Here is a 26,096-nt window from a genome sequence, read left to right as displayed (position 1 = left end):
GGTTAACAGTAGTCAATCTCTGCCTAGAGGGTTTTCAGATGATTTTTACCTTCATAATTTTTTTTTTAATAGTAACTCCTCCCCACTTCCTCTTACCCTTTCTTTACCAAGAAAGCACTTTGAATTCCCTGGGGGGAAACTTCCCTTAACTGTCAGTTACCCCTCCCCATCATCTGCTTAATCAACAAAGACGAGTTTATTTGGAATAGAAATAACTCTTGGCTCCTAGTTTACGGATCAAGAGAACAGTGCTTCTTAAACTTATGCGCGCCTAAGAAACACTTAGGACCATCTGTTAAAAACTCTTATTCCTGGACTCCACTACCCAGACGTTATGATTCAACAGATACGGGGTGGGACCTGGAATCTGCACCTTAGCAAGTTTTTCAGATAATTTTGATACACACGTTTAGAGCAGCATTATTCAACAGAAATGTAATATGAGCCATATAATGTAATTTTCTAGTTTTTTTTTTTTTGTAGTAGTTGATTTTTAAAAATTGTCATGGTTGGATCTAAACGTTAGTTAGAAGTACAGCAGAAAAAAGGGGAAAAAAAAGATAGCAGATTCCAAAACATTGGTTTTTCGAAGTGCTGGCTAAGCAGGGCTTAGAACAGGTTCATTCCAGTTTGAACCCCTGCTCATTTGCATTTCTGACAAGTTCTCAGGGGATGCTAATGCTATTGGTTAGGGACCAGTTCTTAGAAGCACTAGTAGAGCAGTGGTTCTCAAAATTGATTATACCTAAGAATCACCTGGAGATCTTGTTAAAATGTAGATTCTGATTCAGTATGTCTGGGGGTAGCAATGCAAATTTTTAGCAAGGGTTCGAACCAGAATGAACTGGTTCAAAGCCCCGTAGTTAAGTGTAAATCCCAACAGGGTTTTAATCTTTAGTATTAGGTCATTACCAAAGTGTTTACCTACAGTCATGATTGGTACCCACAGGACCAAATATTTCACACTTTTCCACTATACAAGTGGCCATATGAAGAGACAAGGAGGATTAATGGCTTCTGTTTCATGTTTAAAGCCTGCTTTAAAGTGGAGAAAGCTAAGTTTCCCTTGGAGTTGCTGGATCCCAGATCCAATAAGTACAGCCTAGCATGCAGTATATACTCTCTACCCCTGGTTCTCAAATTTGGCTGCACACTAGAATCACCTGGGCAATACTGAAAGCCAAGATGCTTGGGTCCCACTCTCAGAGGCTTTGATTTAATTGGTATAGTTTTGTCCTAGGCATCAGGATTCCTAAAAAGCTTCCTAGGCGATTCCAGTGTGTAGCTCTAAAGAGGGTTCTCAAATATGGTTGTCCACTGAAATCATCTGGGGAATTTTTTTGGGGGGAGGGGTTTGTTTTGTTTTAACTTCCCATTTCCCCCTCCCAGTAATCTTCTTTTGTCCCAATGGATTTGCCTATTATAGGTATTTCATAAAAGTAGAATCATACAATATTTGACCTTTCGTCTGGCTTACTTCACTTGGCATAATGTTTTCAAGGTTCATCCTTCTGATGACATGTAACACACTTTCATTTCTTTTTATAGCTGAATAGTTTATTTTAAGCGTATGTTGTTGTTGTTGTTAGGTGCCATGGAGTCGGTTCTGACTCATAGCGACCCTATGTACGATAGAACGGAACACTGCCTGGTTCCACACCATCCTCACAGTCCTTGCTATGTCTCAGCCCATTGCTGCAGCCACTGTGTCAATTCACCTCATTGAAGGTCTTCTTCTTTTTCACTGACCCTCTACTTTACCAAGCATGATGTCCTTCTCCAGGGACTGGTCCCTTTTGATAACATGTCCAAATTCGGTGAGACAAAATCTTGCCATCCTCACTTCTAAGGAGCATTCTGGCTGTACTTCTTCCAAGACAGATTTGTTTGTTCTTCTGGCAGTATATTCAATATTCTTCACCAACACCATAATTCAAAGGCAACAATTCTTCAAACTTCCTTATTCATTGTCTAGGTTTTGAATGCATACGAGGCGATTAGAAATACCGCGGCTTGGGCCAGGCTCACCTTAGTCCTCAAAGTGACATCTTTACTTTTTAACACTTTAAAAAGGTGCTTTGCAGCAGATTTGCCCAATGCAATATGTCATCTGATTTCTTGACTGCTGCTTCCATGGGCATTGACTGTGGATCCAAGTAAAATGAAACCCCTGACAACTCCAATCTTATCTCCATTTATCATGATGTTGCTTATTGATCCAGTTGTGAGGATTTTTGGGTTTTTTTTTTAATGCTGAGGTGTAATCCATACTGAAGGCTGTAGTCTTTGATCTTCAGCAGTAAGTGCTTCAAGTCCTCTTTGCTTTCAGCAAGCCAGGTTGTGTCATTTGCATATCCTCCAATCCTGATGCTGAGTTCTTCATATAGTCTAGTTTTTTGATTTATCTGCTCAGCTTACAGACTGAGTAAGTGTTGTGAAAGGATACAACCCTGATGCACACCTTTCCTGATTTTAAACCAATGGCTTATGTGTTGCTGTGATGCTAGAAGCTATGCCACTAGTATTTCAAATACCAGCAGGGTCACCCATGGTGGACAGGTTTCAGTGTAGCTTCCAGACTAAGACAGTCTAGGAACAAGGACCTGGAAGTCCGCTTCTAAAACAAACTGGCCTGTGAAAACCTTATGAATAGCAGCTGAACACTGTCTGATAATAGTGCTGGAAGATGGGCACTTCAAAACACTACTGGGGAAGAGCTGCCTCCTCAAAGTAGAGTCAACCTTAATGATACAGATGAAGTGAAACTTTTGGGACCTTCATTTACTGATGTGACATGACTCAAACTGAGCAAAAACAGCTGCAAATATCCATTAATAATCACAAGGTGGAATGCATGAAGTATCAATCTAGGAGTAGTGAAGTCATCAAAAATGAAATGGAACTCATAAAGATCGATATCCTTGGCATTAGTGAGCTGAAATGGACTTGTACTGGCCATTTTCAATCTGACAATCCTATAGTCTATTATGCCAGGAATGCCAAATTGAAGAGGAATGGCATTGCATTCATCATCAAAAAGAACATTTCAAGATCTATCCTAAAGTATAATGCTGTCAGTGGTAGGATAATATCCATACACCTACAAGTAAGATGAGTTAATACAACTATCATTCACATTTATGCACCAACCACTAACGCCAAAGATGAAAAAAGGGAGGACTTTTACCAACTTCTGCAGTCGGAAATTGATCAAATGTGCCATCAAGATGCACTGATAATTACTGGTGATTGGAATGCAAAAGTCAGAAACAAAGGATTGGTAGTTGAAAAACATGGCCTTAGTGATTGAAACTACATGAGAGATCGCATGACAGAATTTTGCAAAACCAACAACTTACTCATTGCAAATACGTTTTTGCTATATGTGTGGACCTCGCCAGATGGAATATACAGGAATCAAGTCGACTACATCTGTAGAAAGAGACGATGCAGAAGCTCAATATCAACAGTCGGAACAAGGCCAGGGGCCAACTGTGGAACGGACCATCAATTGCTCACAAGCAAGTTCAAGTTGAAGCTGAAGCAAATTAAAACAAGTCCATGACAGCCAGAGTATGACCTTGAGTATATCCCTCCTGAATTTAGAGATCAACTCAAGAACAGATTTGAGGCACTGAACACTAACGATTGAAGACCAACTGTGAAATGGCATCAAGGACATGATACATGAAGAAAGCAAAAGGTCATTAAAAAGACATGAAAAAAAGACCAAAATGGATGTCAGAAGAGACTCTGAAACTTACTTTTGAACACAGAGCAGCTAAAGTGAAGGGAAGAAATGATGAAGTAAGAGAGCTGAAAAGAAGATTTCAAAGGGTGACTCGAGAAGACAAAGTATTACAATAAAATGTGCAAAGTCCTGGAGTTAGAAAACCAAACGGGAAGAACATGCTTGGTATTTCTCAAGCTGAAAAGAACTGAAGGAAAGATTCAAGCTTTGAGTTGCAATAGTGAAGGATTCTATGAGCAAAATATTGAACAAAGCAGGAAGCATCAAAAGAAGATGGAAGGCAGGGATCACAAGAGAGGGTCCCAGACAGCACTGGAGAAAAATGTAGAACAAAACTGTAACTCACAAAAAAAGGGCAGACTTACTGGTCTGACAGAGGCTCAAGAAACCTTGAGAGTATGGCCCCTGGATACACTTTTAACTCAGCACTGAAGTCACTCCTGAGGTTCACCTTTCAGCCAAAGATTAGACAGGCCCATAAAACAAAACAAGACTAAATGGGCACACCAGCCCAAGGGTGAGGACGAGAATGCAGAAGGGGACAGGAAAGTTGGTAACGGGGAACCCAAGGCCAAGAAGAGGACAGTGTTGACAGGTCCTGGGGTTGGCAACCAATGTCACAAAACAATATGTGTATTAATTTGCTCTGTAAACCTTCATCTAAAGCACAATTAAAAAAAAAAAAAAAGATGGAAGGAATACAGAGTCGCTGTACAAAAAGGAATTGGTTAATGTTTATTTCAGGAAGTAGCATATGATCAGGAACTGAAGAATTTCAAGTTTCAATGACGGCACTGGCGAAAAACAAGGCTCCAGGAATTGACGGAATACCAATTGAGATGTTTCAACAAACAGATGTAACACTGGAAGCGGTCACTCAAGAAATATGAAAGACAGCTACCTGGCCAACTGACTGGAAGAGATCCATATTTGTGTCCCCTCCAAAGAAAGGTGATCCATTAGAATGCAGAAATTATTGAACAATATCATTAATATCACATGTGAGTAAAATTCTACTGAAGATAACTCAAAAACGGTTGCAGCAGGACATTGACAGGGAACTGCCAGATCCAGAAGAGGAAGTGGAAAGAGGGATATCATTGCTGATGTCAGATGGATCTTGGCTGAAAGCAGAGAATACCAGAAAGATGTTTACCTGTGTTTTATTGGCTATGCCAAGGCATTGGCTGTGTGGGTAACAAATTATGAATAACATTGTGAAGAATGGAAATTCCAGAACACTTAATTGTGCTCATGAGGAACCTGTACAAAGACCAAGAAGCAGTTTTTAGAACAGAACAAGGGGATACTGCATGGTTTAAAAATATATATATTTTATTTATCCATTCATACATAGATGGATATTTGGGTTGTGGCCACCTTTTGGCTATTGTGAACAATGCTACAATGAACATTGCTGTACATGTGTCTGTTTGAGCCACTGTTTTCAATTGTTTTGGAATTGCTGTTTCATATGGTAATTCTGGGGAAACCCTGATGGCATAGTGGTTAAGAGTTCGGCTGCTAACCAAAAGGTCAGCAGTTGAAATCCACCAGGTGCTCCCTGGAAGCCCTACGGGGCAGTTCTACTCTGTCCTATAGGGTCACTATGAGTCGGAATCGACTTAATGACGATGGGTTTGGTTTGGGTTTGGTGGTAGTGATTAAAGTTCTTGGCTGCTAACCAAAAGGTCGGCGGTTTGAATCCACCAGCCACTCCATGAGAGAAAGACGTGGCAGTCTGCTTTTGCAAACCCTGCAGCCTTCGAAACCCTACGGGGCAGTTTTACTCCTACAGGGTCGCTATGAGTCAGAAATGACTTGACGGCAGGGCAGGGGGTTTGGTTTTTTGGTTATGGTAATTCTATATTTAACTTTTTAAGGAACCGTCAAACTGCTTTCCACAATGGCTACACCATTTTACATCCCCACCAGCAATGTACATGTGTTCCAATTTCTCCACATTCTCACCAACATTCGCTATATTTTGTTGTTGTTTTTTAATAAAGTCCATGTTAGTGGGTATAAAGTTGTATTTCTTTATGGTTTTGAAGTGCATTTCCCTAATGGCTAATGATATTGAGCATCTTCTCATGTGCTTATTGGTCATTTGTGCATCTTCTTTGGAGAAATGTTTGTTGAAGTCCTTTGTCCATTTTTTAATTAGGTTGTTATTCTTTTTGTGTTTGAGTTTTAAGAGTGCTTTATATATCCTGGATATTAAACCCTTATGTGATACATGGTTTCCAAATATTTTCTCCCTTTCCGTGGTTGTCTTCTCACTTTCTTGATAATGTCCCTTGATATACAGAAGTTTTTAATTTTGATAAGGTCCAGTTTATTTTTTCTCTTGTTGCTCATGCTTTGGCTTCATAACTAAGAATCCATTGCCTAAAAGAAGGTCCTGAACCTTTACCCTTATGTTTTCTTCTAAGTATTTTATGGTACTAGTTCTTATATCTAGATCATTAATCCATTTTGAATTAATGGCTTCAAAATGTTGTTTATGTTGTAAGGTATGGGGTTCAACTTCATTCTTCTGCACATGGAGATCCAGTTGTCCCAGCACCATTTGTTGAAGAGACTTTCTCCACTGAATGGTTTTGTCACCATTGTAGAAAATAAATTGATCATACACGCATGGGCTTATTTCTGGATTCTAAATTCTGTTCCATTAGTCTATATGTCTATCCTTATATCAGTACTACACTGTTTTGAGTATGTAGCTTTATAATATGTTTTGAAATTGGGAAGTATGAGTCCTCCTTCTTTGTTCTTTTTTTTTTTTTTCCCCTCAAGATTGTTTTGGCTATTTGGTGTTCCTTGCAATTCCATATAAATTTGAGGATCAGCTTTTCCCTTTCTGCAAAAAGGATGTTGGAGTTGTTGTAATTTTAATAGGAATTGCATTGTATCTGTAAATCATTTTGGTTAGAATTTACATCTTAACAATATTAAGTCGTCCAATCCATGAACACGGGATGTCTTTCCATTCATTTATATCTCCTTTAATTTCTTTCAGCAGTGTTTTATAGTTTTCAGTGTGAAGGTTTTTCTTCTCCTTAGTTAACTCTATTCCTAGGTATTTTATTGTTTTAGATGATACTGTAAAAGAAATTATTATCTTAATTTCCTTTTCAGATTGTTCACTGCTGATGTATAGAAATACAACTTTCTGTGTGCTGATCCTGCACCCAGCAGCTCTGCTGAATTCACAGATCAGCTCTAGTAGCGTTCCTGTGGATTCTTTGGGATCTTCATGCCAAATGCAAATACAGATATCTTTATTTCTTCTCTTCTGATATGGATACCTTTTATTTTTCTGGCTTAATTACTCCGGTTAAGACTTCTAGTACAAATGTTAAATAGCAGTGGTAAATGCAGGCATCTTTGTCTTGTTTCTGATCTTCAGGGGAGAGTTTCCAGTCTTTCACCAATAGGTATGAAATTCACTACGGGTTTTTCATAAACGTCCTTTATCACGTTGAGAAGTTTCCCTTCTATTCCTAGTTTTCTGAGTATTTCTGTGATGAAAAGGTATTGCATCTTCTCAAATGCCAATTCTGCATCAACTGAGATGATCATGTGGTTTTTCCTTTGTGGGTATTACAACGATTGGTTTTTCTTATGTTGAAGCACCTCTGTATTCCTGGGATAAATCCCACTTGGTCATAGTGTATAATCCTTTTAATATGCTGTTACATTCAGTTTCCTAGTATTTTGTTGAGGACTTCTGCATCTATATTTGTAAGGAATAAAGAAGACTGAAGACGAATCGACGCCTTTGAACTAAGGTGTTGGCAAAGAATATTGAATATACCATGGACTGCCAGAAAAACAAACAAATCTGTCTTAGAAGTATAGCCAGAACGCTCCTTAGAAGTGAGGATGCCAGACTTCATCTCACATACTTTGGACATGTTATCAGGATGGGCCAGTCCCTGTAGAAGGACATCATGCTTGGTAGAGAGTCAGTGAAAAAAGAGAAAAACTCTCAATGAGATGGACTGGCTGCAATAGTGGGCTCAAGCGTAACAATGATTGTGAGGATGACACAGAACCAGACAGTGTCTCATTTTGTTGTACACAGGGTCGCTTTGAGTCCGAACCAACTCAACAGCACCTAACAACAAGAACATATTTATGAGGAATACTAGTCTGTACTCTTCTTCTCTTGTAGTGTCTTTATTAGTCTCTGCTCTCAGGGTAATGTTAGCCTTGTATAATGAGTTAGGAAGCATTCTTTCTTGCTGTATTTTTTCGGAGAGTTTGAGAAGAACTGGTGCTAGTTCTTTAAATGTTTGGTAGAATTCACCAGTGAAGCCATCTGGTCCTGGACTTTTCTTTGTTGGAAGGTTTTTTGCTACTGTTTCAATCTCTTCTTTTATTATACATCTTGCATTATTTTTATAATCAGTAAAATAAAGCTAATAAGATTTTGAATAAATATTTGATAAAGAATTAATATCTAGAATGCATAAAGAATGTATATACGGCAATAAGAACAAAGACACAATAAAAAAGTAGGCAAAGGATAAGAACAGAATATTCACAAGAGAAAACACAAAGAATAAATGCATGCAAATAAGCCTAACTTCACTAGAACTGAGGAAACATGCCATCAAATCACTTTAAATTTTGCCAATCTGAGAGATTAAAGAAAGATAATATCCAGTATTGGCAGATTTGAGGGAAATGAGATTTATTACAACACTGTATTTGAATTTGGATACAACCATACCATGCAGCAGTGAAAATAATGAGGTAGCTCTATGTAGATTGACATGGAAAGCCCTCTAAGACATACTGAGTGGGTGAAAAAAGTTGGAGAAGCATGTGGTGTGTGATTACACATGTTAAAACAAACTGAGAAAATTTTCTATTTCCAAACACGCAATTACAAATGTGAATACATAGGTCTGAAGGATACACGAGACTGATAACACCAGTGAAAAAGGACTTTGGCGTTTCATTCTGTTTTTTTATATTCTTCAAGTTTTTAAAATGAAGAGTGTATTCATACATTATTTGTATAACTAAGAAATATGTAAAAACTTTAAAAAGAAAGTATAGGGGAGGGGAGAGAAGAAAAACAGAAAAAATCAAGCTCTAGAGCCAAAAGGACCTGCATTTGAAGCCTGGCTCTGCCACTTGTAAAACTCTGGGCAAGTTAAATTCTCTAAGCCTCAGTTTCTTCACCCATACAATGGGATAAAAATAGTATCAACTCTTCCTGAGGTATTAGGAAGATTTATGGAGAGAATGCATGTAAAACACTGTGTACAGAGTAAGTGTTAAAAAATATAGCCATCATAAAATCCCATTCTCCTGCAAAGCTGTTCCTCAGGCTGACCCTTCTTTCACCCCCAGCTTTCAAAATCTTGACCTCACAGTTCCTCCCCTGTCTACCATAGCTTCTATACCGCTGACAGCTTAAACCAAAACCTCTTTCCTCCCCAACATTCTGACCTCAGAGATCTGTCAGGACGGACCAAAGGGTGGTCCCGCTCAGTGACCTCCTCCACAGCCTGAGAGAGGGCATAGAGCCCTGAAAGCTGAAGGCTTGTGTCCAAGCTGGATATCTGCACAGTGGCCACGACCGCTGCCACATGCTGATCCAGGGAACTTCGCGGACCAGGACCCCGCAAGCCTCTAGCCATTTCTGAAATTGGTGGGGGAAAAGCGGTGGCTAAAAGAATTGTGGCACCTCTGAGTTGGAAAGTCTATAAACATCAAGCCCAGTTACCCCCACTGATATTTAAATACAACATTATTCATTACTGTGGCTTGCATATAGAACTTTCCCAGCTTTGTGTGAGGGATCTAATGGTCAAACAAAGAAGACGCAGATACCCTGGAAAATGAACCTCCTTGCCCAGGGAAACTGAAGAAAGGGAGTGATGGTTATTCAGATATAATCAAGGTCAAAGCGAGGAAGATGGATACGTGGTTCCCAGGTATTTTCCCATGCGAAGGTGACCTTATGCCATGGTCTTCCCTCTACCCTAACTTGTTCTAACTTCTTTACCCTCCCCTCCCAGAAAGTGACTTACCACTGGCTGTCTCCTTCATCTCAGGGGGCAAAGCCATCCCCTCAGTCACCAGAAGCTGGTTAAAGAGCTGTGAATCACTCTGTGCCATGGGGGGCTCAACTTTTGCCTTGGCGGGTTCAGCCTCTGCCTTAGGGGACACAGTCTTCACTTTGGGGAACTCAGTGTCTTCCTCTGAGAAATCAGCCTCTGACTTGGACTCCTCTCCTGGATCTGGGGTACACGAGTGACTTCGTGAAGAAGACGAGCTGCTTAGTTCATCAGGTAGCAGCCCATACTTGGTGTAGATTTGGGAGTTGAGCAGGTCACTGAGAGTGCTGCCCTCAAAGCGATTACGGAGAACCTGCAGCAGACCCTCGGCCATCTCTACGGGCATGGAGATCTCACCTAGGGCCTCTTCACCCACGGTCTGTCAACAGAAGGGGGTGTGTATTTCAGGGACAAGCAAACACAAAGGTCCCAGGGACAGTAATGGGACAGGTGGCCACCACACGCCATGCTCTGCACACCTTCTACATCCTAGACCTTCTCAGCATTTGCCGCCTCCCCCAGCAGGACCCCTCACACTCACTAACATCTAGTTCCAGCCTCCCCCTAGGTGGTGTCCCATGTCTAGAACACCCCTTAGAGAGTGCCACCTCTGCCCCATTACAAACCCTACCCAGGTATCTCAGGCCTATAATAATACCTCATCCAGGTTCTCCCGAAGATTCTGGAATATTGGCTCCTGCTCACATATGTCCAACTTCTTGATGAAGAAAAGCAACTCCCACCACTCAGCCTTGGTCAGGTATCCTAATTCTTCATTCTTCTGAGGCTCAGGCTGGAGGTATGGCAGAGAGTAGAGCCCGTCCACAGGCTTCCAGTCCCAAGAGGGAAATGCTGAGGATAGAGGCACAGGGGTATCAGTATCCATCAGAAATAGAGATTTCTGAGGCTGGGACAGCTTCTGGGCAGGAGTGGCTTCATTCCAGTCACTACTCCTCTGTTCAGAGACATGCTGTCTATGTCCCCACCTAAGCTTACCTGTGCCCAACACAGTAGCCCCTGCCCCCTTCTCCACAGCTGCTGAAGGCGTATCTTCAGCAGTTTCCTCAGGACCCAGGATCTCCAGCATGTGCCAGTGCACCCAGTAGGTACGGCCCGTTGACTGCCAGAAGACCTGGTATGGAGGGAAGAAGAAAGGGTGCAGGAGAATAGAGAGGGCTCAACCCCTCTGAGCTCTAGGCTGTGAGGGCTTAAGACATGGCTGGGCTCAGACCTGGGGCACAAAGCCCTCAGAAACACATCTGGCCAGGTTTGGAAAATCTTCCACGTAGCTAAAGGCCTTCTGTTCCTATCTTGCCCTTACCTCTTCCTAACCTTGGTGTTCCAACACTCCCTTGTGGTCTCCCTTACCTTTCTTCTGAGGTGAGAGGAAAGGGGTCTTGCTGTACTAGTTTCTGCTCCCTGGATGTGAGTCTCTCCCTGAGTTCACAGCCCCTCCCAGATTTTCTCAGTTCTCCAAACAGCCTCCTTCCTCTCTGAGGGGGTCAACTGCTGACCCCCTTTTACCACCCCAGTTGCCCCAGGGGTTTTCTCCTGCACGGAAGCCCCAGGCACGTCCTCACAGTATACCATCACACGCTCGCTCACCTGTACAGGGGGCACGCCACTGTTGCTCTGCCGGAACTCGCCTTCGTCCCCAGCACTGATCTCCTCGTAATCGTCCAGCATGCGCACTCGCATTCCCAGCTTCAGCGTCTGCTGCACATACTCACCATAGCCACTACGACTTGAGAACTCAGAGCGTTGGCGGAGAGCCCGCCCTTGCCTTCTAGGGGTGGTGATGATGGTGGGGAGTAACAGGTTGGGGCCTGAAGCACAGGGCTGAAAGATGGAACGGGTTGGCCGGGGTGGCGACATGCTTTGTTCACTGAGGTTCCGGGCCCAGCCCATGCTCCGCACCAGCTCAGAGATGAGGTTGCCCACAGCCATACTGAACTCCAGCTCCCGCTGCCCACGGCTTTTCTCCCTGCTGAACTCCTCCCTTGTGGGGGAGTGGAAGCCATGGTCTCCAGCCCCGGGCTCTGGACTGTTATTCAGCTGATCCAGCAGGGAAGTGACACATAAGTAGCGCTTCACCAGGGAGAAGAGCAGCTTTCCTGGGATCTGCAGGATATAATCTTTGGCCTAGGTTCATCTTCTTCCAGCTTTAGCCCCTCCTCTTCCCCTTCAGTATCATTCTCTACAGAAAACTATAGAGGCCTCCTCCCCAGGCCTGTAGTTCTCAAACTTTGGTGTGTATAAGAAAAATACAGGGAATGTCTTAAAACACAGATTCCTGGGCCCCAATCTCAGAGATTCTGACTACGAAAGTCTAGGGTGGGGAGGGGGGTATGAACCTTCACTTTAACAAAGTCCCCAGGTGGCTCTGGGGCTGCTGAACAGTCCTGAAACACATTTTCAGAAATGACGCCCTAAGCCTCATACACAGCACTTCCCACACAGCTGCTGGAGTACCTGAGGCAGGTGAATGCCCTCAAAGGCCATGCAGTGTTCTTCAGAGGATGTGGTCTCTGCAAACAGCTCCAGCAAAGTATAGCGGCTGTCAAAGTCCATGTGCTGCTCAATGCCATCTTGCTGGCTCAGCGACAGAAGGACATGAGCCCGGCTCCCTGTAATCCACACCCAATCAGTAACTTCTCCTGCCTCTTCAATACTTTCTCCTTGCTGTCCCTAGACTATCTATCTCTTAGCCCGAGGCTTTCCAACATCTTTATGACTGAGACTCACAGTGATAAATATATTCTACACTGAATCTAGTACAAACATACATACTTATAACTGAAACATTTCAGGCTACAAAACTTACCCTTACTAAGTGCTATGCACTGGTATTGTTTTTTTTAAATGTTGACTATTCCCCACTAGGTTGATTTCACAACCAACTAATAAATCTCAACCCATAGTTTAAAAAAAAAAACACCTACCCTATTCTCTTCTTTGCCATTACACTAATAATGGACAGACAAGCCAGGTGCTAGCATTTTATACTGCTCATACAATACCTGTAATAGTCTATTAATCTATGTTTTTCCTCTACATTGAATTGAAATTCAGCAAACACTAGGTTCTCTGTACAGAGTTGGGAACTCTCTCCTTATTTCTGTTCTTACCCCTGTGGCCCCATTCTCTCCAATGCTTTCCTTCTTCTCTGGCTGACTCTTACCAGCGTCGTGGGCTGCCAGAGCCTGCAGCATCTTGCCAGCACTACGACGGATCTGAGGTTCAGGGTTGCACAACATCTGCATGAGCAGGTCCAGGGCGCCTGTCTCCCTAAAGACCCCGGTGAGGGGTCCAATGCTCGCGTAGGCACTGAGAACATGGATGGTGTGCAGCACAGCAGCAGTGAGGCTCGAGGTCCCACCTTCTGCCAGCTGCCTGGCAGCCCTGCGTACCAGCGCCCGCACATCAGCCTCCATCTCTCCCATTGCCACTTCATCCAGGCCTCCTGGGTCTCGAGGAAAGCTTCCTGAACCCCCAGCTGGTTCGTGCTGAGGTCCCTTAGATAGCACCCGCTCGCCTAACAGCATGGGGCAGTTGGCATAGACCTCAGGAGCTGACAGCCACATGAGGATATGCTCTGCCTTCTCTTCAGAGCCCACACCCACTCTGCCCACTTCCCCGCACTTCAGGACACTCCATCGGATCAGGTATTCAGGACACCCATCGTGCCCAGGCCGCTGTCGAAGGAGTTCTTCAGGAAATGCCTGCAGTCGAGGCCCCAAGGGCACCATGAGGTCCCTGGTGCACCGTTCCCCCACCATCCTGACCTCCTGGGACAAGGAAAAAGATAAAAGCAGTATGGGAAAGTGAAAAGGTTACATGGAGGGTGTGGAATCTTGATACAGACAGGTGGTGACTGGTAGGATGCATGGTCGAATTCAGGCATCAAACAGAAAAGGCCAGGAATAGGATGGAATAAATAGCTAAACACACTCTGGGATTTATAAGAGAAGGAACACGGAGTAAGAATAGCAAGGGTATGAAAAGATGGGTTTAAAAAATGGGAGAGGTTACAAGAAAGAGAATGAAAAGAATCATAGGCAAGGTAACAAGAGTGACAGTTAAGCAAGACAATTTGAGCAGAGGAGCAGGGTGGCTGAGGGGTACACATCAGGACTTAGAAGGATGACATGGGTGAGCAGGAGGGACAGCAGCATGTGAGATGGCAGATACTATTAGGATTTCAGGATCAGGGAGGGACAGGACAGGTAGTATAAATGATGGGACAAAAATGGAATGTGTATAAACGGGTAGGCCACGGCAGATACCGAGAAAGGAGATGGAAAAGGAGGTTGGGATGTGGTTGAATGGGGAACATTTAGGAGTATTGTGAAGGGGGGTAAGAGCCTAAAAGTCAGATAAAATTAGGGGGAAAAAGATCAGGTCCCACCCCACACTTATGCTGTATGTATTGTGAGGGTCTAAGTAAGGTTAAGGTAGATGTAAATGGAGGTGGCAGTAATGGGGCTCAGTAGTAGGGAATGAGGCCAGGAGATAGTGGGGGTATTATTAGAGAGGCAATATAATACAGATGTCAGAGTCAGATAAATGTGACTTTGAATTCTGGGTCTTTGACTTACTAACTGCAAAGCTTTGGGCAACTTACTTAACTTCCTAGCCTCAGTTTCCTCATGTGCAGGACAGTGATAATATTCATACCTACTTTACTAAGCTGTTGTATAGATCTAATAAGATCACGTATGTAAAGCACTTAGAACAATGTATGACACACGATGAGTGCTCAGTAAACAAACTAATTCTATTATTCTTAGATGGGAGAGGTAGAGACACATCAGATTAAAAAAAATATGAGGTTATTAAATCAGAAGAAGATTATAAACGGGAATGGGGTCGCGGCTATGCTAGTGATCAGGATATGCGTGATATGAAGGGGGTGTAGGGGCAACAGGCAACGGTGAGAATCAAAATGGAAGGTAAAACCAGATGGAGAACAGGTGATCAGGGCAGGGGTCATGCGGGGTTATAGGAATAGAAGATGAGAGTAGAAGAAAAGAGTACAGCAGAGGGGAACTGAAGGGTGTGGACCTAGATGGGGGCAGCGGTCCGGTCAGTATAGGCTGGGAGGTAGCCAATGAAGCGGTGATGGGCTCCTGGTTAGAGCACGGTGGAGAAGTACAACAGTCAGATAGGCCCAAAGGGGCGGGGAGAGGGCCCCCCGCCTAAGGCGGACCTAGACCAGGAGCAACAAATTGAGGTGTGCAGGGGTGCGGCCTGGACTGGTGGATGAGGCCAGCAGGTAGCAAGGTCAGGCCCGAGCTTGCAGGCCAGTGAGGGCGGTGGAGGAAGCCAGTACGGCAGTGGGAAGGGGCCTGGGGGGCGGGGTGAGGATGGGGGGCGCGGTCCGAGGAGGCTGACAGGACCGAGCGTGTCAGAAAGCAAGACCAGACTCCCTTCGTCTGCTCCACGCAGAGTAGGTAAGGGGCCCGAGGGGGGCAAGGGGGGGGCCGGGGAGGGGCCCGGTCGGCACGGAACTGTCCTCTCACCTCCCACCGCCCGGCTTGGGCCTCGCTGGAACCCAGCGGCCGGTCCCGCCGTCCAGGCCCCGCCTCCTCAGCAGCTCCCTTCCGGGTCACACCGCGAATGTACGCACGGCCGCGCAGCTACGGGTCCCACCGCGGCCCAAAGCCGAGATTGGGCGAACAGCGCGCGAACTGAGCATGCGTAGTCCTCGCAGCGGCTGCTTAGGGAAGCGGGGCGTGGCGGGGGCGCCGAGTAGGCAGAGCCGGGGGTTGGGGGTCACATTGCTCCTTTCTCCACAGGCTGACTGAGGCAGCTCTTTCCATCCATAGAAAACTTTAAAACCCTCCTCCCCTTAACTGGTCTGCCTTCCTCACCCTCATCTCCCACCATAACATCCCCTAATCTTGAAACCTAGAAACCCAAATCACAGGCCCTTCCCCACACTCCCAGTCCAGGGGTGTCCTCTAATTATTCAGTAGGTCGCGTGCCCATGCGTTTCCCAAATTCAGCAATGCCTTGGGTTAGTTGTGCCACCTTTCCTCTTAAAATTGCTCATCTCCCTGTTGGCCAAAAAAAAAAAAAACAGTGCCGTCGAGTCGATTCTGGCTCATAGCAACCCTGTAAGACAGAGTAGAACTGTTGGCCAAGCACCTAGCAAAGCCATGCACGGGGATAAAAGCTCGTGCCCCAAAAATGTTCCTTAAATCGTACAGAGTTCAATAACCCAGACCACCCCTTAGCATTCCTTTTTTCATCAAGCAGCCGGGCTTGCTTCTCAGAGCAGCAATTTTGGGGGGTTTGCTTCACATTTATACCTCCCTCCCTCCCTCCCTAGTGGAAAAAGAGGCAAAGACCCAACCATCTGTGCACAAAAATGATACATTTATTGAAAGATTATTTTTTTTTTTTTAATACAAAAGAAAGCTCTGTACATAGGACTGTGACCACGTCCACTATTTCCTGGGTCAGCATCCCAGGCTAAGTAAAAACCACTGACATACACACCCTACATTCACACACACTTTCACTCAAGCACACATACACACACATACCCCAGAGCCACCAAGGAAAGGGAATACCAAGGGTCACTGCACATATAAATGCCACCTCATCCCTGATGCACACGTTCTCACAAGGCCACGCTCACACAACACACATTATAAGCACTTTGCCTGATTCACTCACTGGGTCTGTCTTTTGTGGGAAGGAGAGGAGGAATTCATCAAAGTCTCCTCCCATGGGTGGGGCAGTGGGGAGTGAGTGAGTGGTGGTGGAGTGAAACAAGAGCAGAGCAAAGGGGCCGGGCAGTTACAAACCTGAGTCCCAAGCTCCCCCACTCTCTGGCCCCTGCTTTGCCATGCCCCAGCCTCGTAAGCCACCCATAAGCCCCATCTATCTCTAGGAAAAAAGCCCAGAAAGGTGACTTCCATCTTGGTACCCCAAATTGGGGCAAGACAGCAGTGGGGATTAGAGGTTAGGGGGTTCTCAAACATGTCGGCAAATCATCCCCTTGATAAGTAGGCTGTGTGTAAAATCTTTCCCCACCCCTTCACCTAACCACAGAAGCAGGCTTGTTCTTACTGAAGGCAGTCAAAGGGTTAACAGAACTACCCCAACTGCTGCCATTTCTGAAAAAGCTCTTCTTCTGGATATAGGTGGTGAAGGTAGGCTCTGACACAGGGTAAAAAACCCTCCCCTATGCTGGCCTACCCTCAAGGTCTACCCCAAAGGGAGCAGAGGGGGTGGGGCACGGCCCCTGTACAAATTACATAAATACTGAGGTTACACTTAGAAAAATAAAGTCATTTTCTTCAAGGCTTTTTGTCTTAATTTAAAAAATTACAGTAGCTGCTCACTCCCTGGGAGAGCTGCCCATTTCTGGCTCCCCTGCCTATACTCAGCCCAAGAGCCGCTCCCACTTCTTCTGACCCCTATTCCTGCCTCACACCCCTCCCAGACCCCACCCTGCTCACTGCAACTTGGGCCCCAAGCAGCTGCAGACCTGGGAGAGCACAAGGCTGCAATGCCCATGCATGTGGCACAAATGAAGTCAGTTGCCTCTAACCTGACACCCTCCCTCCCCCACCCCCACATTTGGTCTCCCTCTTTCCTCTCCCTAGCAATACCCTACAGGGCAAAAAGAGGCCCAGAGCTGTGGGTCACCCTCCCCACCCCATTGGGGCATGGCCTGAGGGCCCCTCCCCCGGCTTTTTCCTGGAAACAACCCAGGACCGGGCAATCCCAGTATCTCCCCCACACACTGACGGGCCCCAAGCTCATGGGGTTGCTCTATCCCCAGGGACCCAGCCAGTTCTGGGGAGCCCAAGGGCTCCCCAGGGAAGGGGAGTTTGGGCAGGGAGGGGGACAAGAAAAACGCCATAAAAAAAAGTTAAATATTTTAAAAATATATATTTATAGATTTGTTTTCACTTTGTCTCCTCAAATAAAAAGTTCAAAATCAACTTTAAGCAGCTGGGAGGGGGAGGGGAAGACAAGAGGGAGAAAGGAACACTGGTGGTTCCCTCCATCCCAGGAGCCCCTGGAGGTCCAAGGGGAGAGGCAAGGCAGGGCAGGTGGCCCCAGGAACCTGCCCAGTGCACAGGCCCAGCTACTCAGAAGCTGAAGGGGCACAGGGTGGCGGTAGGAGGAAAGAAGCCTCCCACCTCCCCAGCTGGCTCCCTGAGGGGCAGTGGCAGGGCTCTTTTTACCCAGCCCGTGGCGGACACAATGCTGACTTGGATCAGCAAGGAGGCTAGGGAGAGGGCCCCAACTGCTTCCTCAGGGGAGGACACAGTACCTAGTCCCACAGAAGGCCTGTGTGTGGGCACGGTCCCAATGGGTATAGCTAATACTCATGGCAAACATCGAGCCAAGCTGGCGAGGGGAGCCTGAGCAGGGAGGGTAGCCCCACCATCAATAGAAATGGGAGGTGGAGCGAGGAGGCGAGGGGGAAGGAGGACAGGGTAGAAGGCGGGCAAGCCCATTTCTTTGGCTGGAGTGAGAGGGCTCAGTCCTGTGGCTGCCACTCCTCCTCCCCGCCTCCCTCTTGCGCCCCGTCAACGTGTGTGTAAAGAAAACGTGAAAAGGCAACAATAAATAAGTGGTGCCATCCCTTGGGCCATCTGTCCAGGGTGGCAGGGCGGATCAGTCACTCTTGGTGCTGTGGGTGGCGTCCAGGTTCACCACCTGTAGCTCGGTGAGGTTGCTGCTGCTCCCGGCCTGCTGCCCTATCACAGCCATCTGAAGGGAAGTGGGCATACGAAGAAGGGAAGAGGCAGGAACTGACCAGCCAGCTCCAGCCCCTACCTGCTTGCTTACATGTCTGCCATAGGCCTGACCAAGAAAATGGACAGGCCTCCTGGCTAGAGGTTTTGGCTTTGATGAATTGGTAATGAGGTCCCCCCAAGGTCAAGATAAAGAAGTGCCTGGCTGGGATGGGGTTGAATAGGGCCCCCACCTACCTGGTGAAGCTGAACAGCAGAAACAGGAATCTGTACTGTCCCAGATGGCGCTGTCAAGAACACCTGGGGGATGCCACCTGCATTGGAAAACCACAGGAGATAGTCATATCACTTACTCAAGAGAAAATTCCAGATATTGGGGTAGTGGTGATAAGTGCACACATGACCAGGTGAGCCTCAGATATATGTGCCCAAGGCTGCCTGTTAGTGTGGGCATCCAAATGTGTTTGATGGTGTATGTGGGTATGAGTGTCCAAGTGGCCTTGAGTGTGTGTACATCCATCCAGGCGTATATGGACATCTGCATGTGTGTGTGTGTGAGAGATAGAATATGTGTAGGTGGGCATCTGTTGCGGGGGGGAGCATTTGACTGTGTGTGTGTATGTAAAGCATCTGAGTAGGCGTAAGGGAGGTAACGGCCTTCCTTTCCTCAGCCCCACCCCTCCAACTCACCTTGCTCCTGCACCTGGCTGTGGGACACCTGCATGGTGGATTGTGCCTGGGAAAAGGCATTGAGCACGGTGAGGCTGCCATCAGCCAGGCCCGAGGTGGGTGCGTACATCACCGCATGGGGGCTGGGGTACATCATGTGGCTGCCCACAGTTGTGGGCACAGACGATGTCATGATGGTGGCCGGCAACGTCACTGGCAAATACAGAGGCACATTAGGAAGGTCGGCACTGAAAGTCTCCCTGTTCCGGCCCAGTGATTCTGGGCCTCCAGCACTCTGTTGCCATTCAACAGGTCAGAAGCTAGACAAGACTCTTCTGCTACCTGTCATCCACTAAGGAAAACTTTATTTCTTCTTGAACACAATAGCACCAACCATTCATTGTAACCTATCATATTGTACTATTCAATTGTCTATCTGCTGAATTTTCTATTCGGAAACCCTAGGGTTTGCAGAAAAACAAGTATTACAATGACCCACCTACTCCAGGGAAACCCAGATTCTCCCTTTTATAGGAGCTCCATCATCCCAGTTTTTAATCTGTTTTCATTCCTCTTCCCTCTTTCATCACATGCACCTAACAAGTTCATCTTTTAAACAACAACCCCCTGGGAATCTTGTTACAACGCAGATTCAAGTTCAGTAGGTTTGGGTGAGGCTTACGAATCTGCATTTCCATCAAGCTCCCAGGGGATGTGGTGCTAGTCCACAGATCACACTTTGTTTAAGAAAGTTGTAAATAACAAGAATCTTTTTAAAAGTAACTTTATTTTGAGAATGTCCCAGCATTTCTGAAATGACCAGAGATGTTGGAGAGAAATTATGACCACTCAAAACCCGGAACACCCTCCCACATGGAGACAACTGCTTCATAAATCCTTTCTGGTAATTAAGTAAATGTATATGCCTTTGGGCAAGTCACCTTTCCTTTCTGGGCCTCAGAATCCTTACTGGAATGAGAAGGGTGGTTTTCAACGGTTCTTAATTTTCTCCTAGAATCCATAGCCGCACTGTAAGGCAGGGTTCAAAACCCAGCCATCCTTACTTGAGTCTCCCAGGAGGATTAGGGCAAAAAAGCCTCAGTTTCTAAGACATCCTCTGTCCTTAGTTAAGGGAGGGCTGCTGCTGAGCACCTGCTGCTAGGCCTCATGGGGGAGGTGGGGCAGGGAAGGTGACAGGGCTCCCGAGCTATACCTGTCCCGCTGGAAGAGGTCTGCGTGAGGTCTGTGCTGCTGTCCCGAGAAGGAGACGCTTGCTGGGGGGCCTGGTGCACCTGAATGGCCTGCACTGGGACTTGCTGGGCCACTGCCCCACCTACAAGACACAGAGACTTACTCATGTTTTGTCCTGCCCACCCCACCACCTGCACTAAGCACCTTTGCACACCCCCAGACCCACAACCTGGCACCCTGGTCCCCAACTCTAATCACTATCTTTCCTGGGAGCCAGAGAAGGCCTTCATGTCCTGAATCTTACCTACACAGGCTTCCACACTTTGCTCTTGCCCTTCCCTTTTCCTCATACCCCAGGCTTGCCTCCCCGACTTCAGTTGACCCAGGAGCTAGCATTGACCCATCAAGGACATGATGTGTTCTCCACTCATGATAGAGAATGTCTTCTGGCCCTGTGGCAACTGGGACACAGCCATGCTAGCTAGACTAGGCCAGAAAGTATGATTCAAAGTGACTGAAAAGAATAGCAGGGGTTTTCAGTGGGGTGGGACATGCCTGACAACAGGACATAGGAGGCTTCTCTCAGGCTCTGGCCCCAGTTTGCCTTCCTTCTGAGCAGGGAAAGAGGATTTCCTCATGCCAAACCTAACCCCACTCTTAACATGCTCAATTTGCTCCAGGGAGGATGAATCTCTCCCTGCCCCCGACTCACCAGGCATGAGAGTGAAGCTGGTGGGCAGCTGCATGACACCCCCAGAGGAGACGGGGCCGCTGCCTGTACTCTTCAGCACAGTCCCGTTGGCACTGCTGACAGCACTGGGGCTGACGCTAGCAGACACTGGTGCCAGGTAGTTGGTGATGGGGAAGGAGGGGCCACTGCTGACTTGCATGGTGGTAGAAGTGCTGGGTGCTGTTTGGATGGTAGAGGTGGTACCCGGCAGGTTGGTGACTGTGAACGCCGGCTTCAGTGTATCCTACACTCAGAGTAAAGATGAAGCAATGAGCCTCTACCAGACCCCGCCCTTGCAGAAGCTTTGTATGGCGATTGAGAGCCCAAATTCTGGAGCCAATTTGCCTGAGTTCAAACTCCAGCTCAGCCATTTACCTGCTGACTGACTCATAGCAAGTTACTGAACTACTGTGCTTCAGTCTCCTATATGTAAAAGAGGAGTTATATATACCTCATAGATTTTTGTGAAGATTAAATTAACACATGTAAAGCCCTTAGAACAGAGCCTGACACATAAAAAGGGCCACAACTATTTGCTGCTCTTCCAATGAGAACCATCATCATCATCATAATCCTCTAAGTACTTGGTCGCTGCAGACTGTGGTAATCACAATGGCTAGGGAGTCTGTTCCTAGCTCTGACAGTGGCCATCTGTATGACCCTGGGCAAATCGCTTCCTCTCTCTGAGCCTCAGCTCTCCTATTCTGTAAACATGAGGGGGCTGGGCTAAATGTTTTCTTTAAAAGAGTCCTTCCAGATCTGATTTGCCAAGCTTCTGACAGGGAATCAAAGTTTTTCAGAAAGCTTAGGGTTTGAGAGAGATCTTGGGGGTTTAGCAATGAAGTCCTTTATGCTAAATACTTAAGATTTCAACTACCAAAGGAACTCAGTCATCCAGCAAAATTTCCTAGGAATAAATGAGCTCCACTGCTAAAAAGGTTTCAAAATTATTACAGACGATATGCCACCATGGGAGCGGGGGGCCTAGAGGATGGCAACACCCCCCTCAGGAACTCTTTATTCTTAGAAGGGGAAGGAAAATTCTCTAGAGCTGGAAACTGAGCTGACTGCGGGACTCAAAGACAGGGAGTAAGGAGTGGGAGAGCAAGGGATGTTTGCTAAGCGGCCGGGCTTGAGGTCCCTGATTGGTGGAGGCGTTGCTAAGGCAAACAGTGCCGCTTCCTCTAATTGGACAGTTAGTTAAGGGCCACCCGGAAGGTGGAGCTTCCCAACACGAATAAGGGAGGAAACCCCACCCCCTCTCCTTACCGGGAAAAGGAAGGGGGAGGAGTTAAGTAGGGCCGGCAGCGCTGCAGCGGGCGAATGCACTCCCTAACGTGCCCAGGCCCGGACATCCTGAGGGGTTAGGCGGCTGACTAGTAAGGTAGTCTCCAGGCCAGCCAGCCAGCCCGCCGATAGTACTGGGTTCCCAGGACCCTCGAGTGCTCCCTTCCTAGTCCCTGGAGGCCCAGCGTCGGGAGGGCAGGGCTAAGCTACACCCCCGCTCCCCCCCCCCCCCAGCGGGAAGACAGCTGGCGGGAGGAATGCAAGGGCCCTGCCAGGCAGTTGGGTTGCGGGCGGGAGGCCGGCGTGGAGCCGGAGCCGGCCTTATATGGGCACGGAGGCCGCCCGCTTATCTAGGGGGCGGGCCTCGTGTCAGGATGGCGAGGATGAACACCTGTCCCCCAGGATGAGAGGCACTAACACCCACTCCACATCCGCAGGCACCTATCCACCATTCTTCTTGGGTGACGGAGGGAGAGGGACCTCCTCCTTTCTCTGCCCATCAATCCTCTCCTCTTCCCTCCCCTCAGATAGGTGACCCAAACACACCTTGGTCTCCCCACTACTGTCGGACTCGGACACCTGGTAGGTGAGGTCTGTCTCTTCGAAGCCCGTGGCACTCATTCTCTGGTCTGTGGTGGGGTCTGAGCGAGGTGGAGAGTCTGGCGAGTTGAGGCAGGTCTGAATCAGTGCCTTGCCTGTCTCACTGGTGATCATGGGCTGCAGTTTCCGGGTGGCAAAGGTATACACATGGCCTGTCTCACTGGCCACCAGCAACAGCACCTGTGTCCCTGTTAGTGTGGACAGTTCATAGGCCTGCAGTGGGGGGTAAGATGGGCAGGTCAGAAAACTTTTCATTTTCATTCCGACCTGGCTTTAAAAGTAAAAAAGAGAAAAAGACCACAGTGATCTCAAGCCCCAACTCCCGTGACCTTCCTCTCCAGTGACTCTAGGGTCCTATCAGGATATCAGAAGGTGATCTGGGGAGCAGCAAAACTATCCATGCTTCTTTGAGTTATACCACCAAACTGCAGATCCCTGAAGCAAACAGTCACCGCCTGGTGACAGAACATATGACCACAGGTGACCCAGAGGGGTCCAGTTAGCTGCACCCCACCACAGCTTGGTGTCTCAGAGAGATGGCTCCCACTTCCTCCACAGTGTCACAGGAACCAGGATGGGGTCCTGACCACATGGAAAGTCATATAAGATATGAGGGATAAGGGGATACCTAAGCTCCAAACTGTCCCATATGTCTTCCCAGAAATTGCAACAGGCCCTAACCTGTTGCCAGGGCCTTGGTTGTCCTTCTGCCCTGCAATACTGTACTACCCTTTTTTCTTTTTCATGGGGAGGCAGGATAAGTAAGGGAGGAAAAAGCAGTCTTTCCTCCATGAAGCTCCCCACTCAACCTTCTCCACTAATGATTAAGTGACAAGGGACACTGATACAGCAATGTTGGGAGTGATGCGAGGTGGGGACTAGATTAGTACCTACCACCCCAACATGGCGTGGCGTAGCGGTTAAGTGGCTGCTAACCAAAAGGTCAGCTGTCTGAATCCACCAGGCGCTCCTTGGAAACTCTATGAGGCAGTTCTACTCCGTCCTAAAGGATTGCTATGAGTCAGAATCGACTTGAGGGCAAAGCGTTTTACCCCACCGTGAATACACACTGGGGAGCCTTCAAGGATGACCCTATAGATGCCACACTCATTCCCAAGAAAGTTCCACACCCCACCTTGGGAGCAGCTCCGGTTTCTATGTGGTACAGATATAAACACGGCCAAAGCCCCCAAGGTTCTAGTTCCTTAGCTCCCATTTTCTCTGCTTCCATCCCTTCCCATCTTCTACATCCCAAGATGCTTCTTCTCCTCACTCCTTTTCACTGGATAACTGGCTGGCATAGGAGGAATTTCTATGTTTCTCTGCAAACCTCCCTGTTTTTCTCCCAAATTCCATGCACAGATTTTGCCTTGGGCTGAAAACCACATTTGTCCCAAAGGCAGGTGGTTCCACAGCCTGTCCCACTAGAAGGATGCCGGCTTCCAGGGGATGGCAATGGAAGACACATGGTCATTGCAAGGCTTGGTCCCTGCTGCTCACGGCAACACCACTCTTCCCGCCCTATTCCCTTACCTGGGGCCCTTGAGCCCGGATAGGTTCCGCCTGTCTTTCCAGCCAGCACTACTCAGGTGGTGCCCACCTTCCTCCCACACATGCTTGCTCATTGTTGTCATTACAGCTACCCTCCCAGCTCCAGGCTCTTCACCTCCCTACCTTCTCTTCTGCACCCTGCCTTTCCAGCGTTCCCTCGCCCCAGCGCCGGGAGTACAAGACCTACTGACCCCTATGTCTCATCAGATGCCGTACCGGCAGCCTTGCAGCTTCCCATTACCCCTCCTTACCCCTTCACTCGCTAGGGCCCTCTTCCTCTCTGGTGCCCGTCACTCCCACCTCGGCGCCTTTCCCTTCTTCCCCGGACATTCGCTGCATCTCCCCTCTCCCCACATTTCCCTGACCGCCCCACCCCTTTCGCCCTACTCCGGTAACAGCCATCTCCTCCCACACACCTCCTGCGGATTCGCCGCCTCTCACCTTCGCCTCGACTCTGCCTTCCTCCCGGGCTCCCCCTGCGCGTCCCCACCCCTTCTCGGTCCCCCGTGGCCGGCCAGCCTCCCCGCCTGGTACCTTCTTCATGATGCCTGTCTTCCTCTTGCTGAAGGTCGTGTAGCGCCGCAGCTTGTTGTCGATGAACTCCATCTTGATCTTCACGCGGCCCCGGGTCTTCTTACCCGGCTTGGCCCCGCTCACCGCGCCGCTCACCGGCCCGTAACCCCCGGTGGCCGCCGCCGACGCCTCGGGCCCACCGACCACCACGCCGAGCTCCATCTCACTCAGGCTCCGTTTCAGGCCGCGCCGCTCGGTGCCCAGCTCCTCCTCCTCGCCCGACTCCGAGTCGCCCTCGCTGCCGCTGTAGAGGGCCCCCGCGGTGGGCGCCGGGGCGCTTGCCGCCGCTGCTGCAGCCTCCCGCTCCAGGCGGCCCGGCCCGAGCCCCGCGCCGTTCCCGGGGACCCGGGCCCCGTTAGCCCCGCGAGTCCCGCCGCCGCCACCACCTCCACCGCCCGGCCGTCCCGTCGAGGTCCGGTTCAGGCTGCCTCCCAGGGCCGAGCCCCGGCCCAGCGCCGCCGCGGCCCCAGCTTGGCTCGGTAACATGGCGCTCAATGCAGAAGGGTGGACGGGCAGTCAGCGAGGAATCGGAGCCGCTGATGCCGCCGCCATCGGCTTCCCGGCTCAACCCCGCGCTCCTGATGCTTCTAGAGCCGCTATCGCTGTAGCTGCCGCCGCAGCGAACCCGGGGCCCCTGCACGCCCGGGCCGACCTGGGCCCTCACTTTCCTGCCCCTGTGGCCCGGGTTGCCCCAGGCCGCGCGCAGCGCCCCCTGTCCGTGTGCTCGGGCGGCGCGCCCGGCGGCCGTCAGCGTCCCCCGGGGGGCAGGGGCTGCTGGCCGCGGCCGAGACGGCGGGTGGAGGGGGCCGCGACCACGCGCTGGCGGCGGAGGGATCCCCCGACCCTTCCCCCCATATAAAGAGATACAATGTTTCCTTTTATGGCGAGGCTGCTCCTTATATGGTGAGCCCCAGCGCCCCCGCCCCATTGGTCCGCGGTTC

The 26,096-nt window shown here is 48.3% G+C and overlaps 2 protein-coding genes across 3 annotated transcripts in view; both read right to left on the bottom strand.

The window, feature by feature from the left end:
- The window catches only part of CUL9 (cullin 9), a 44,011-nt gene extending 28,578 nt beyond the window's left edge, over positions 1-15,433 (bottom strand). The window contains exons 1-8 of the mRNA XM_064286339.1: positions 15,354-15,433; positions 13,013-13,619; positions 12,304-12,458; positions 11,437-11,952; positions 10,828-10,963; positions 10,490-10,683; positions 9,805-10,210; positions 9,221-9,413 (exon numbers count right to left, since the gene is read on the bottom strand). Coding sequence (XP_064142409.1) covers positions 9,221-9,413; positions 9,805-10,210; positions 10,490-10,683; positions 10,828-10,963; positions 11,437-11,952; positions 12,304-12,458; positions 13,013-13,610 — 2,198 coding nt within the window. The 5' untranslated portion in view covers positions 13,611-13,619; positions 15,354-15,433. The remainder of the gene's footprint in view (positions 1-9,220; positions 9,414-9,804; positions 10,211-10,489; positions 10,684-10,827; positions 10,964-11,436; positions 11,953-12,303; positions 12,459-13,012; positions 13,620-15,353) is intronic.
- A 741-nt stretch (positions 15,434-16,174) lies between these two features.
- SRF (serum response factor) lies at positions 16,175-25,893 on the bottom strand. Of its 2 annotated transcripts, XM_064286336.1 has the most exons (7): positions 25,117-25,884; positions 22,978-23,244; positions 21,127-21,388; positions 20,437-20,556; positions 19,245-19,436; positions 18,792-18,868; positions 16,175-18,570 (listed from the first exon to the last, which is right to left on the bottom strand). In XM_064286336.1, exons 1-7 carry the CDS (start codon positions 25,639-25,641, stop codon positions 18,475-18,477), a joined length of 1,539 nt encoding a protein of 512 aa, XP_064142406.1. In that variant the 5' UTR covers positions 25,642-25,884; the 3' UTR covers positions 16,175-18,474. The 2 variants fall into 2 exon arrangements, with proteins under 2 accessions (XP_064142406.1, XP_064142407.1); XM_064286337.1 differs by lacking the exon at positions 20,437-20,556 and having other exon boundaries at positions 25,117-25,893.
- Between the last annotated feature and the right edge of the window lie 203 nt (positions 25,894-26,096).

This window comes from Loxodonta africana, chromosome 1, assembly GCF_030014295.1.
Source record: "Loxodonta africana isolate mLoxAfr1 chromosome 1, mLoxAfr1.hap2, whole genome shotgun sequence".
NCBI classification, from domain to species: Eukaryota; Metazoa; Chordata; class Mammalia; order Proboscidea; family Elephantidae; genus Loxodonta; species Loxodonta africana.
Note: the sequence above shows the minus strand (reverse complement) of the source record. Positions and strands in the feature narration are given on the sequence as shown.